This window comes from Taurulus bubalis (assembly GCF_910589615.1).
Source record: "Taurulus bubalis genome assembly, chromosome: 2".
Classification (NCBI taxonomy): Eukaryota; Metazoa; Chordata; class Actinopteri; order Perciformes; family Cottidae; genus Taurulus; species Taurulus bubalis.
Window position 1 is genome coordinate 561,546 of NC_136590.1, and position 15,185 is coordinate 576,730.

At 39.6% G+C, this 15,185-nt stretch overlaps 1 protein-coding gene across 1 annotated transcript in view; it reads right to left on the reverse strand.

Annotated features, from left to right (window-relative positions):
• Window positions 1–6,672: 6,672 nt before the first annotated feature.
• Window positions 6,673–15,185, reverse strand: part of LOC306753488 (glutamate receptor 1-like) — a gene marked incomplete at both ends in the record, with an annotated part of 55,795 nt that continues 47,282 nt past the window's right edge. Inside the window, 2 exons of the mRNA XM_079237363.1 lie at window positions 6,673–6,933; window positions 11,605–11,739. Of these exons, the coding sequence (XP_079093489.1) occupies window positions 6,673–6,933; window positions 11,605–11,739 (396 nt within the window). The remainder of the gene's footprint in view (window positions 6,934–11,604; window positions 11,740–15,185) is intronic.

Here is a 15,185-nt window from a genome sequence, read left to right on the forward strand (position 1 = left end):
GGTCCTGGGAGTTTGCCCAACTAGTCTACATGTGCTTTGTGGACTTGGAGAAGGCTTTCGACCGGGTCACTCGGGGTTTTTTGTGGGGGGTGCTGCGGGAGTATGGGGTGCCGGACCCGTTGGCACGGGCTATCCGGTCTTTGTACGCCTGCAGTAGGAGCTCAGCTGTTTGTATCCTCGGTAATAAGTCAGACACGTTCCCGGTGGGTGTTGGCCTCCGCCAGGGCTGCCCTTTATCACCGGTCCTGTTCGTGACCTTCATGGACAGGATATCTAGGCGCAGCCAGGGGGCGGAGAGGATCCGGTTCGGGAGTCTCGGGATCGCCTCTCTGCTGTTCGCAGATGATGTGGTCCTGTTTGCCTCCTCGGACTGTGACCTCCAGCATTCACTGGGGCGTTTTGCAGCCGAGTGTGAAGCGGCAGGGATGAGAGTTAGCGCCTCCAAATCTGAGGCCATGGTGCTCTGCCGGAAACCGGTGGATTGCTCCCTCCAGGTGGGGACAAGCTGCCTACCCCAAGCGAAGGAGTTCAAGTATCTCGGGGTCTTGTTCACGAGTGAGGGTAAGGTGGAGCGGGAGATCGACAGACGGATCGGTGCGGCTGCAGCAATAAAACAGGCGCTGTACCGGTCCGTCCTGGTGAAGAGGGAGCTGAGCCGGAAGGCGAAGCTCTCCATTTACTGGTCGGTCTATGTTCCAACCCTCACCTATGGTCACGAACTCTGGGTCGTGACCGAAAGAACGAGATCTCGAATACAAGCGGCCGAAATGAGCTTCCTCCGCAGGGTGGCCGGGCTCACCCTTAGAGATAGGGTAAGGAGCTCGGACATCAGGGGGAGCTTGGAGTCGAGTCGCTGCTCCTTCGTGTCGAAAGGAGTCAGCTGAGGTGGTTCGGGCATCTAGTCAGGATGCCTCCTGGACGCCTCCCATTAGAGGTTTTCCAGACACGTCCAACTGGTAGGAGACCCCGGGGAAGACCGAGGACACGCTGGAGGATTATATCTCCCGGCTGGCCTTGGAACGCCTCGGGATCCCCCAGAATGAGCTGGAAAGTGTTGCGGGTGAGAGGGAAGCCTGGGTCGGCCTGCTGAACCTGCTGCCACCGCGACCCGACCCCGGATAAGCGGCTGATAATGGATGGATGGATGGTAGTATAATATAACATACTTTGTGTTTATAGTATAATATAACATAATTTGTGTTTATATAGTACAATATAACATAATTTGTGTTTATAGTATATAACATACTTTGTGTTTATAGTATATAACATACTTTGTGTTCATAGTATATAACATACTTTGTGTTTATAGTATAATATAACATACTTTGTGTTTATAGTATATAACATACTTTGTGTTTATAGTATAATATAACATACTTTGTGTTTATAGTGTAATATAACATGCTTTGTGTTTATATAGTATAATATAACATACTTTGTGTTTATAGTATACAACATACTGTGTGTTTATATAGTATAATATAACCTACTTTGTGTTTATAGTATATAACATACTTTGTGTGTATAGTATAATATAACATACTTTGTGTTCATAGTATATAACATACTTTTTGTTTATAGTATATAACATACTTTGTGTTTATAGTATAATATAACATACTTTGTATTTATAGTATAATATAACATACTTTGTGTTTATAGTATAATATAACATAATTTGTGTTTATAGTATATAACATACTTTGTGTGTATATAGTATAATATAACATACTTTGTGTTTATATAGTATAATATAACATACTTTGTGTTTGTAGTATAATATAACATACTTTGTGTTTATATAGTATAATATAACATACTTTGTGTTTATAGTATAATATAACATACTTTGTGTTTATAGTATAATATAACATACTTTGTGTTTATAGTATATAACATACTCTGTGTTTATATAGTATAATATAACATACTTTGTGTTTATAGTATATAACATACTTTGTGTGTATATAGTATAATATAACATACTTTGTGCTTTGGTCACAGAAACAAACATAACGATGAAGTTCAGAGTTTTTATTAAATAACATGAATGCAGTCAACACAATCTGCATGAATTTGAACGCATGATTTAAAATAACAGTTTGTGAAGATTAAAGTTGATATCATAACAGACGTGAACACATATTCCTGATATTTCATTCAGATTATTACAAAAACAACTTTGTGTGTTCAAGTCCAGAAGAAACTCCTTCGGGAGTAATCCAGGATAATTAGGAATAATCCAGAATAATAAGAATTAATCATGAATATTTTTGGAAATATCAGGAATATTTAGGAATAATCCAGAATATTCAAGAATAATCTGGAATAATTAGAAATATTCAGGAATATTCAGGAATAATCATGACTATTTAGAAATATTCATAATTATTCATAACATTATGAATAATTAGGAATATTCTGCAACATTCTGCAATAATCAGGAATATTTAGGAATAATCTGAAATAATTAGGAATATTCAGGAATAATACGGAATAGTTAGGAATTATTAGGAAAAATATGGAATATTGTGGACTATTCAGGAATATACAGGAATAATCTGGAATAATTAGGAATATTCAGGAATAATTAGAGATATCTAGGAATAATTAGAAATATTCTGGAATAATCATGAATAACAGAGTGTTTGGACGTGGTGCGCTGCTCGGCGGCTGCACTGCGACCCAGTCAGCCGTGTATGCCTTAATGTTTCGTGTTTTGTTTCGTGTTTTGTCTCGGTTTAATTTTAATGTTTATGTCAAGTCCTTACATGCACGGGAATGTGTAGGATGAGAGCCTTGAAAACCGTTCTGCTTATCCTGCTGTGGACTATCAGCTCCCGTGGACGATGTGGGTCAGTTGAACCTCAGGCTCAACTCAACAGCAACACAAACAGCCGGCGTGAGGAAGCGCCCGGGTTCACGCGTGTATACAGCCGGGATGCACTGCTGTTGCTGCGACCAGAGCCTAACACAACCAACGCGGGTCACATCTACCCACCAGTGTTGGATAACATCCCCGAGGAGCTGATCCGAAAGAGAAGGAAGCGGAAACGGGGGAGAAGAGGGGGCACTCGAGTTCGACTACGGGGGAGATTCACCCGTCCACCACTACCCTCTATCGTTCTCACCAATGTGAGATCCCTTCACAACAAAATCGCCACGGTACGGACATACGCAAGGTACAGTCATGATTTCCGTGAGGCATCACTGTTTGTTTTCACGGAAAGCTGGTTAAAGCCATCAAAGCCAGACTCACTCTATGAAGTCCCTGGATTCACTCTGGTGCGAATGGACAGGAGAGGGGGGAGTGGCTACGGTGGTGTATGTGTGTACATCAATGATCTCTGGTGTCGTGCCTACTCAATAAAAACGAGGATATGTGACGATCCCAATGTAGAGATCCTGGGCATGACTCTAAGACCATTCTACTCGCCCCGCGAGTTTGGGTGCATCTTACTGTTTGCTGTTTATGTCCCCCCGAAAGGGCCGGGAAGAGCTGCACAGGCAGCTAGGACCATCGCTGACTGTGTACATGAACTGCAACTGCAGTACCCAGAAGCACCAGCAGTTGTCCTCGGAGATCTGAACCAGTGTTTTCTAGACAATGTGCTGCCGGGATTTGAACAATACATCCAGGATACCACCAGAAAAAATTATATATTGGACAAGTGCTATGTAAACATTAAAAATGCATATGTAGCCAGGGTTGGGCCACCTATATCGACCTCTGATCATAATGTTGTGTGCATTACTCCAGTCTATAAATCAAAACTAAAAAGAGGAAAGCCTGTGAAGAAAGTAGTGAGGACATGGACAAATGAAAGCAAGGAACAACTAAAAGCATGCCTTGACTTGACAGATTGGGACACTCTTAGTTACGGCTCATTGGATGAAATTACCACAGTCACAAATGATTATATTAATTTTTGTGTAGAGCTTGTTGTTCCCACAAAGGAGATACAAATCTATCCTAATAATACATCCTATGTGACCAAAGATATACAAGAAATAATACATGAGAGGAAAACAGCCTTCTGTTTTCCTCTCATGTTCCTCTCAAGACTTTGGAGCACTAAAATTGGCAGAGAAAAAGCTAAAAAACAGAATTAAACAAGCAAAATCGGCACATAGACAGCGTTTGGAAGACGCATTCAATTCTAATAATCACAAAAAGACATGGGACACAATGAAATCTATGACAGGAATGTCATCCCCATCCAAACCTATTTTGACAGAAAATGAAGGTGCCTTAAGCAATGACCTAAACACATTCTTTGCTAGATTTGAATCATTAGATAATTCCTCAAAGTGCACTGAGATACTTGAGGCTGTAATACCTGCCCCCTCAGACAGAATTACCATCACTGAAGAGGATGTGAGAAGGGTGTTCCGGTGTACCAATACAGGGAAAGCTAATGGGCCAGATGAGTGCAGTGCTTTCCTCCTCAAGAACTTTGCATCTGAGCTGGCTCCAGTGTGGCAACCTATATTCCAAACCTCTGTAGACACACACACAATCCCTCTGTCTTGGAAAACCTCCTACATAAAACCACTACCAAAAATCCGATGTCCAAAAGAGCATAAGGATTATAGACCCATAGCCCTCACTTCAGTGATCATGAAATCACTTGAAAGAATACTGCTACAATATCTTGTTAGTTTAACCAAAGAGAAACTTGACCCCTGTCAGTTTGCTTATAAAAAGGGCTGCGGTACAGAGGATGCGGTCGCCACACTGTTCCACCTGATTACAAAACATCTAGATCAGTCTAAGGACAACTATGCAAGGGTGTTGTTCTTGGACTTTTCTTCAGCCTTCAACACGATACAGTCTGATATATTGGTGTCAAAGATGGTCCAGTTAGAACTGAATCCATATTTGATTCACTGGTATGCATGTTTCTTAACCAACAGAGTACAGAGAGTAAAGGTGAACAGAACCCTTTCCTCAGCATTAACTACAAATGTTGGCGCTCCACAGGGTTGTGTAAGCTCAGCTGTACTCTTCACTCTTTATACTGACAGTTGTCGTACTGAAGAATGTCTGTCTGAGGGTAGGAGCAAAGGACCAGATCAGTACATTCTAAAGTACTCTGACGACACAGTTTTATTTTCTCTCTTAAATAGTTTCAGTGACCCTGGACTGCACCAGCAGAGAGTAAATAAGGTGGTTGAATGGAGTGATAACAAGGCTCTCATCATAAACACAAAAAAGACAGAAGAGATTGTTTTTGGTACACCACTGGAGATATGCAAATCTCCTATTACTATTCATAGTGAACAGATCGATCAGGTATGTTCATACACATACCTAGGAGTAGCAATAGACCATCTTCTTTCATGGAAAGATCAGATCGAATCAGTGTGTAAGAAAACAAAGCAAAGAATCTATTTCCTTCGCCGTTTAAGATCTTTTGGTGCCAGTAGAAGGATTCTTCTTTTGTTTTTCACTTCTGTCATTATGAGTGTTCTTCAGTACTGCAGTACCACCTGGTATGGATGTCTGTCTGTAGCCCTAAAGTCACAAATGTTACAACAACTAAACATTTGTTCAAAGATTGTTGGACAACCACTTCAGGAGCTGTATGCTTCCACGTATGACAACAGCATGCTGAGGTTGGCAAAAAACATCACCTCAAACACTAATCATGTTTTGTATAGTGAATACAGGTTATTGCCCTCAGGAAGGAGATACGAGGTTCCACTTTTCAAGAAGGTTAGACTAAAGAAGTCCTTTGTCCATCAATCGACTTTGATGCTAAACCGGAGATAGGCGGAGTGGTGGACAATGTGCTCTCGACTATCTGTACCCATGCATGTGAATTTGTTGTGTTTCAATGTGTCATGTCAATGTGTGTAATTCATGTTTTCTGTTTAAACATGCAACGGCTGCTGGGTCGCAAGACAAATTTCAGCACCAGCTGATGAATAAAGTTCATATCATATCATTCATATCAATAATCAGGAATAATCATGAATAATATGGAATCACCTGGAATAATCCACAATAATCAGGAATAATCAGAGCTCACTGTTCACTAAGCGTCTTTCAAGCAGAACAACTAGTTTTGTTTTGAAGTTATTGAAGATAAAACCATGAGATCTACAGGTCGGCTTCAATCTGTCCAGAAAACTCACCTGTCGTCATACTTATTATTATTATTATTATTATTAAATATGTTCTCCTGAATATGATCGTTACAACACGTGTTTAAAAAGGTTTTCATGCTCAAACTCTCTGATGTGAAAGTGTTTTTTACTGTGAACGTGAAGAAGAGGAGGAAGAAGAAGAAGAAGAGGAAGAAAAGGAAGGGAAAGAAGAAAAAGAGGAGGAAGAAGAACAGGAGGAAGAAGAGGAAGAGGAAGTGGTGCATTGATTGACGTTTTTAAAACCACTGCCTCCTCCGTCGTGTTATTGCAGATGAAGAGGAAGAGGAGGGTTAGTAGAAAAATAGTGAGTCGCTCCTCTTGGAGTGGTGTTGTGTTCAGGTGCTCTCTGTTCATCAGACTTCTGTTGCCTCCACTCCTTCAGCTTCTCTCTTCTTTCCCAAACTCTCCTTCCTCACTTCCTCCGTCTCCTCTTCCTCCGTCTTTTTCCTTCCCCTAACTTCTCACCCTCAGGCAGACAGGCAGGAGCTCCCGTCCAATCAGGAGTCAGGGTTTTGATCACATGCCCGTGGAGGACAGTCCCATGCCGCCAGCTTTGCTCATGCAGGGAAGACCTTGAGCGCAGGCTTTTGGGTGGTCGTGCGTCACAACTCGTCCGTTCTCTCCTCTTCCTCCTCCTCCTCTTCCTCCTCTTCCTTCTCCTCCTCCTTCTCTTCCTCCTCCCCTTCCTCCTCCTCCTCTTCCTCCTCCTCCTCCTCCTCCTCCTCCTCCTCCTCCCATCCCACTGAGGCTGGTGCTCATGGCGGCGTCGATAAGCTCCTGCAGGAGAGAAAGAGAGAGATATATATATATATTTATGAACATGTTTTATAACATTATTAAACATGTTATCCTGCTGATTTATTAGCAGGACGGCGGTGACGACGGGCAGAGCTTCTGAACGCTGATTGGCTTTCGCCACCATTGGCGTCTGTGCATTGACTTTACATGTAATCTACTTACGCGGATATTTCACAACTATTTTGGTGTGAACGCAGTCTCTATGTCTCTTTGTCTTTTAGTCTCTATGTCTCTATGTCTTTTAGTCTCTATGTCTCTTTGTCTTTTAGTCTCTATGTCTCTATGTCTTTTAGTCTCTATGTCTCTATGTCTTTTAGTCTCTATGTCTCTTTGTCTTTTAGTCTCTATGTCTCTTTGTCTTTTAGTCTCTATGTCTCTTTGTGTCTTTGTCTTTTAGTCTCTATGTCTCTTTGTCTTTTAGTCTCTATGTCTCTATGTCTTTTAGTCTCTATGTCTCTTTGTCTTTTAGTCTCTATGTCTCTATGTCTCTTTGTCTTTTAGTCTCTATGTCTCTTTGTCTTTTAGTCTCTATGTCTCTATGTCTCTTTGTCTTTTAGTCTCTATGTCTCTTTGTCTTTTAGTCTCTATGTCTCTTTGTCTTTTAGTCTCTATGTCTCTTTGTGTCTTTGTCTTTTAGTCTCTATGTCTCTTTGTCTTTTAGTCTCTATGTCTCTATGTCTTTTAGTCTCTATGTGTCTTTGTCTTTTAGTCTCTATGTCTCTCTGTCTCTTTGTCTTTTAGTCTCTATGTCTCTATGCCTCTTTGTCTTTTAGTCTCTATGTCTCTATGCCTCTTTGTCTTTTAGTCTCTATGTCTCGATGTCTCTATGTCTCTATGTCTCTTTGTCTTTTAGTCTCTATGTCTCTATGCCTCTATGTCTTTTAGTCTCTATGTCTCTTTGTCTTTTAGTCTCTATGTCTCTTTGTGTCTTTGTCTTTTAGTCTCTATGTCTCTTTGTCTTTTAGTCTCTATGTCTCTTTGTGTCTTTGTCTTTTAGTCTCTATGTCTCTATGTCTTTTAGTCTCTATGTCTCTTTGTCTTTTAGTCTCTATGTGTCTTTGTCTTTTAGTCTCTATGTCTCTATGTCTCTTTGTCTTTTAGTCTCTATGTGTCTTTGTCTTTTAGTCTCTATGCCTCTTTGTCTTTTAGTCTCTATGTGTCTTTGTCTTTTAGTCTCTATGTCTCTATGTCTTTTAGTCTCTGTGTCTCTATGTGTCTTTGTCTTTTAGTCTCTATGTCTCTTTGTCTTTTAGTCTCTGTGTCTCTATGTCTCTGTGTCTTTTAGTCTCTATGTCTCTTTGTCTTTTAGTCTCTATGTCTCTATGTCTCTGTGTCTTTTAGTCTCTATGTCTCTATGTCTCTTTGTCTTTTAGTCTCTATGTCTTGTAGTCTCTTTGTCTTTTAGTTTCTATGTCTTTTAGCCTCTTAGTATTTTAGTCTCTTTGTCTTGTAGTCTTTTAGTCTCTATGTCTCTTTGTCTTTTAGTCTCTATGTCTCTTTGTCTTTTAGTCTCTATGTCTCTTTGTCTTTTAGTCTCTATGTCTCTTTGTCTCTATGTCTCTTTGTCTTTTAGTCTTCATGTCTCTTTGTCTTTTAGTCTCTATGTCTCTATGTCTCTGTGTCTTTTAGTCTCTATGTCTCTATGTCTCTTTGTCTTTTAGTCTTCATGTCTCTTTGTCTTTTAGTCTCTATGTCTCTATGTCTCTTTGTGTCTTTTAGTCTCTATGTCTCTATGTCTCTATGTCTCTGTGTCTTTTAGTCTCTATGTCTCTATGTCTCTTTGTGTCTTTTAGTCTCTATGTCTCTGTGTCTCTATGTCTCTTTGTCTTCTAGTCTTCATGTCTCTTTGTCTTTTAGTCTCTATGTCTCTTTGTCTTTTAGTCTCTATGTCTCTATGTCTTTTAGTCTCTATGTCTCTATGTCTCTGTGTCTTTTAGTCTCTATGTCTCTATGTCTTTTAGTCTCTATGTCTCTATGTCTCTTTGTCTTTTAGTCTCTATGTCTCTATGTCTTTTAGTCTCTATGTCTCTTTGTCTTTTAGTCTCTATGTCTCTATGTCTCTGTGTCTTTTAGTCTCTATGTCTCTATGTCTCTTTGTCTTTTAGTCTCTATGTCTCTATGTCTCTTTGTCCTTTAGTCTCTATGTCTCTATGTCTCTTTGTCTTTTAGTCTCTATGTCTCTATGTCTCTTTGTCTTTTAGTCTCTATGTCTCTTTGTCTTTTAGTCTCTATGTCTCTATGTCTTTTAGTCTCTATGTCTCTATGTCTCTATGTCTCTATGTCTTTTAGTCTCTATGTCTTTTAGTCTCTATGTCTCTATGTCTCTATGTCTTTTAGTCTCTATGTCTCTTTGTCTTTTAGTCTCTATGTCTCTATGTCTTTTAGTCTCTATGTCTCTGTGTCTTTTAGTCTCTATGTCTCTATGTCTCTTTGTCTTTTAGTCTCTATGTCTCTATGTCTCTTTGTCTTTTAGTCTCTATGTCTCTATGTCTTTTAGTCTCTATGTCTCTTTGTCTTTTAGTCTCTATGTCTCTTTGTGTCTTTGTCTTTTAGTCTCTATGTCTCTTTGTCTTTTAGTCTCTATGTCTCTTTGTCTTTTAGTCTCTATGTCTCTTTGTGTCTTTGTCTTTTAGTCTCTATGTCTCTTTGTCTTTTAGTCTCTATGTCTCTATGTCTTTTAGTCTCTATGTCTCTTTGTCTTTTAGTCTCTATGTGTCTTTGTCTTTTAGTCTCTATGTCTCTTTGTCTTTTAGTCTCTATGTCTCTATGCCTCTTTGTCTTTTAGTCTCTATGTCTCTATGCCTCTTTGTCTTTTAGTCTCTATGTCTCGATGTCTCTATGTCTCTATGTCTCTTTGTCTTTTAGTCTCTATGTCTCTATGCCTCTTTGTCTTTTAGTCTCTATGTCTCGATGTCTCTATGTCTCTATGTCTCTTTGTCTTTTAGTCTCTATGTCTCTATGCCTCTATGTCTTTTAGTCTCTATGTCTCTTTGTCTTTTAGTCTCTATGTCTCTTTGTGTCTTTGTCTTTTAGTCTCTATGTCTCTTTGTCTTTTAGTCTCTATGTCTCTTTGTGTCTTTGTCTTTTAGTCTCTATGCCTCTTTGTCTTTTAGTCTCTATGTCTCTATGTGTCTTTGTCTTTTAGTCTCTATGTGTCTTTGTCTTTTAGTCTCTATGTCTCTATGTCTTTTAGTCTCTATGTCTCTATGTCTTTTAGTCTCTATGTCTTTTAGTCTCTATGTCTCTATGTCTTTTAGTCTCTGTGTCTCTATGTCTCTATGTCTCTTTGTCTTTTAGTCTCTATGTCTCTATGTATCTTTGTGTCTTTTAGTCTCAATATCTCTATGTGTCTTTGTCTTTTAGTCTCTATGTCTCTTTGTCTTTTAGTCTCTATGTCTCTTTGTCTTTTAGTCTCTATGTCTCTTTGTCTTTTAGTCTCTATGTCTCTTTGTCTTTTAGTCTCTGTGTCTCTATGTCTCTTTGTCTTTTAGTCTCTGTGTCTCTATGTCTCTTTGTCTTTTAGTCTCTGTGTCTCTATGTCTCTGTGTCTTTTAGTCTCTATGTCTCTTTGTCTTTTAGTCTCTATGTCTCTATGTCTCTGTGTCTTTTAGTTTCTATGTCCTTTAGCCTCTTAGTATTTTAGTCTCTTAGTCTTGTAGTCTTTTAGTCTCTATGTCTCTATGTCTCTTTGTCTTTTAGTCTCTATGTCTCTATGTCTCTTTGTCTTTTAGTCTCTATGTCTCTATGTCTCTTTGTCTTTTAGTCTCTATGTCTCTATGTCTCTGTGTCTTTTAGTCTCTATGTCTCTATGTCTCTTTGTCTTTTAGTCTCTATGTCTCTATGTCTCTTTGTCTTTTAGTCTCTATGTCTCTATGTCTCTATGTCTCTGTGTCTTTTAGTCTCTATGTCTCTATGTCTCTGTGTCTTTTAGTCTCTATGTCTCTATGTCTCTGTGTCTTTTAGTCTCTATGTCTCTATGTCTCTTTGTCTTTTAGTTTCTATGTCTTTTAGTCTCTTAGTATTTTAGTCTCTTAGTCTTGTAGTCTTTTAGTCTCTATGCCTCTATGTCTCTTTGTGTCTTTTAGTCTCTTTGTCTCTATGTCTCTTTGTCTTTTAGTCTCTATGTCTCTATGTGTCTTTGTCTCTTTGTCTTTGTCTCTTTGTATTTTAGTCTCTGTGTCTTTTAGTCTTTTCGTCTCTTTGTCTCTGTATCTCTCTGTCTCCGTGTCTTTCAGTCTCTTTGTCTCTGTGTCCTTTAGTCTCTTTATCTCTTGCTCTCTTTGTCCTTTAGTCTCTCTGTCTATTTGTCATTTGGTCTCTTTGTCTTTGAGGCTCTTTATCTCTTGGTCTCTTGGTCTCTCTGTCTATTTGTTCTTTAGTCTCTTTGTCTTTTAGTCTCTTTATCTCTTTATCCTTTAGTCTCTCTTGTGGTTCTGTTCCACTCGTCTCCTGAAGGCGGTGCTGACTCTGCGGTGTGGAGGATTTCACGGTGTTCACTCTGTGGTTACCGGCTCAGCTCATGAGTCTCCCGTCATCATCTACGACACTCGCCCATGAATTGTCTCGAGGAGAAGAAGGGACTCTGTGCTTCAATTGATTGACATTTCAGTGAGTCGGAGGAGGGGGCGGGGCTTAGCGAACCAGACCCACCTTCATTTTCCTGGACTCGATCCGGGACTTGTAGCAGAACTCCACCAGCGCCACCAGCATGGCGAGGCCCAGGCCGCCGATCAGGATGTAGAACACGCCGGCCACGTTGCTCAGGCTGAGCGCGCTCGTCTTGTCCTGTCGGAGCAGAGAGATGGGGTCAGGGACAGCCAATCACGAGCAGATCACTACTAAAATAACATTTATAATAATAATATAATCTTTTTTAACTAACAATATTTATTATCTTTCAAAGGCTGTGATAAAAAGGCTGTACAATAAATCATGTTTACCAGTAAATCATAATTTACTATATTATGTTAATATTAGCATCATAATCATGTTATATTTGTATTATCTTTTTTACGTCTCTATATTAATAGACACACATTAGGTATCATTACTTCTTCGGCTTTGACCTGCAGGAAAAATCATGTTATTAAACTTCAATAAAAAATAAAAAGTCTACAAAAAACATTGGGAGGAAGTTAACTACAACTCCCAAGATGCATTTTGGCAAGAACTATCCAATCTGAGAGCTCCGATTAACTGAGACCTGAGCTAAAGATTATGGTGTTGAGTGCTGAAATATATTATTTTACTTGTGAATTGGAAAGTATTCTGACTGATTTATTCTCCGTAGAAACGTTTGCTGAGGCTCATGGGTAATGTAGTAATGAGAGCCGTGTGATGGCTACTCTGAGGAGCAGAGTTGAGATCATTCAAACTGGTGATCAGAACATAAATTGTATTGATTGATGCTTTTTTCAGTCAAGTCCTGCGGTAAAAAGTACCCAGCGGCTAAACATTGCATTGTTTTACTTTGATTTGTTTCTTGTGAGTTCCTCAACACTAAACTGGTGAAGAACCCATTATAAAGGTAACAATACCTTTTTGTATTGCCTCAAACCACAGCCTTTGATAATAATAATCCATATTTATATTTCACATGCAACTTCATGCACAGAAAAGCAAACAGAGTGAAGGAAAACAAAGAAATATTGATCTAAAGACAGATTGTTTAAGTAAATGAATTGTCTTAAAGTAAGTGTTTTATCTTCTAGGTTATTTCTCTACGTTATATTCAGAATAAATACAAAGTTACTTACACTCTGACTCAACTTGTACAGAAGAACAAATCCTCCTTAAAAAAGGATTTGATTGGTTGTTGAGTTTTTGTTTGTTCTGTCACATGCATCTTTTGTTTGGGTGGGCGGGGCTTAGCTCTGACATCCAATAGCATGCAGCCTGTTCAAAAAACAAAACCGAACAGAAGGAAAACAGCACTCATAGTGGGCGGGGGCCTCCTCAACAGGAAGTGGTGTGATGTTGGGGTGAGCCTATCGGAGAGCTTTCCTCTTCAAACCGTCACGTTAGCTCTCAGCCAATCAGCTTCCGTCCAACTATACAAAAAGACCTTTAAGTCAGACTGAAATACTATTTCTAAGAGTGTAGTGAGTCATTACATTGTTAACCAAGATGATTCTACTGTACATGTCATACTTGTGTTTATAGTATTGAGTAGGTTAGATAGAGATTTTAGACTGTTTGTTACATGTTTTATATGTTTTAGTTGTAGTTTAGCTTCAGCTCGTAGTTCAACTTTGTGTTTAGCTAGTTCGTTTTTAGTACTTCAGCCAAAACTCTGAAGTTCAGTTAGTCTTGAATATTAATGCTGACTAATAATATCAGTTGAAAACATATTAAGGTAAAGAAAAAGATAAATTAATGCGTCCTCAGACCCAGAAACCTTCGCTGTTTAGTAGTTTCCTGTAGTTTTATTGAATGTATTTCCTGTAGTTTTATTTCCTGTAGTTTTCTTAAATGTATTTCCTGTCGTTTTCTTGAATGTATTTTCTGTAGTTTTCTTGAATGTATTTTCTGTAGTTTTTTTATGTATTTTCTGTAGTTTTCTTGAATGTATTTTCCGTAGTTTTCTTGAATTTAAAATGTTGTTCCGTTCCAGACGAAACCAAAACATGGTTTTATTTTATTGGTTATTAGTGTTTAAATATTAAACTTTTATCTTCAGTATTAAATACATTGTTGACAGTGGAACTGACTTTAGTAGTTAATTATTTAAATGTTGAACAAATTTCTTCAGGAATATTATTTTACGTAGAGTTTAAATATTAGAAAATTGAATATAGTCTCTAGAAGCTTCAGTAAAGGCTGTTCTGTACAGGAACACTATGGAAGTACTTGGTTCACTTGTTAAAGCGAGCGTGAAAGCAATGACTGCATTTTAAAATAAGTAAATCTGAACGATGCTTTTTTAAAGTGACTTCAAATGTGTTTGTTCTCACGTTGCGGTTCCTCCTCTAGACAGACTGACTGAGTGCGTTAGTGACGGTCTGCTGCACGGCGAGTTCAGAGGAAACAGGAGGTACGCGACAGATTGGAGAAGAAAGCATCAGTGTGAGGGAGAGGAAGAGGAGGAAGAGGAGGAGGAGGAAGAGGAGGGGTGTGGAGCTGTGGTCATCAGCTTCTATTGCATTAAGTGTTGGTTAACAGCCACAAACAGAGAGTCAGAGGAAGTCAGATTGTCTGTCGGCGGCGGTGTCAGCGTCTGACCACAGAAGGTTCTGGAGAGCAGAGAAAAGCCTCTGAAGCGATCTGATGGTGGAAACCTCTTATCTCCTGCAGCTTTGCATAAACTCATCTGACTGCTGGAAGACTTTAGTGGGAAATAAGTCCATGAAATGTAAATGTGGCGCTGGCCGGCCGCTGAGCTTCAGTCCCGTTTGGAGCGTTGAGGTTTTCCCCATCAGAAGGCTGAGGCGTCGGGTCCGGTGGACTCGTCTTCCGGCTCTTCAGAACTGCCAGCTGAGCAGCAGCATTACACTCCAAAACCAAAACAACCTAATTCACCCCCAAGACCAACATTTTGTGCCAGCAGGTCCTGAATTTGAATTGAGTAGATTCTAAAATACTTTCAATTGCTTCTTTTGTCCGATACAACTAGCCGCTAGCTTAACTTAGCATAAAGACTGGAAACAGAGGGAAACTGCTAGCCTAGCTCAGTACAGAAAAAGTAACTGAATTAGAAGAACTGAAACTGGGCTTTGCTGCTGTATTCCTGAACATCCGCCCACACGGCGCTCTGGTTAAAGCACGTAAACTATCGAACACTTACAATTAATCTAAACATTTCACATTAGGGATTACATTTAAATTCAACACCTGTGGGCAAAAATATCTGTCCAGAAAGATGAACCACGATGGTTATTTTAGATGCAGATCTATTGCCGCCATAGTGTTTGCGGAGAACCCGTTCTCGTAGATCTGGAGTTACATAAAGGTAACTATGAAAACTCCCAATTAGCACCAAAACAAAACTTTTCTTTTCAGAGTGTACCTGCTGAGGTTTGGGGGTTTGGGTCTGGGGGGTAAGGTGTGGGGGGGAGGGGGACCAACACATGACCTCGGGACCGAGCAACCTCAAGAACTGACCTTTCTGCCGGAGTCCTTGTGTCCACACTCCCCCTTGTCATACCACCACTTGTTTTTCAACTTGTCTAAGACGGCTTGTTCATTGAGCTTCAGAACCGCTAGGTTTACTGGGATCCTTCAAAGACCCATGG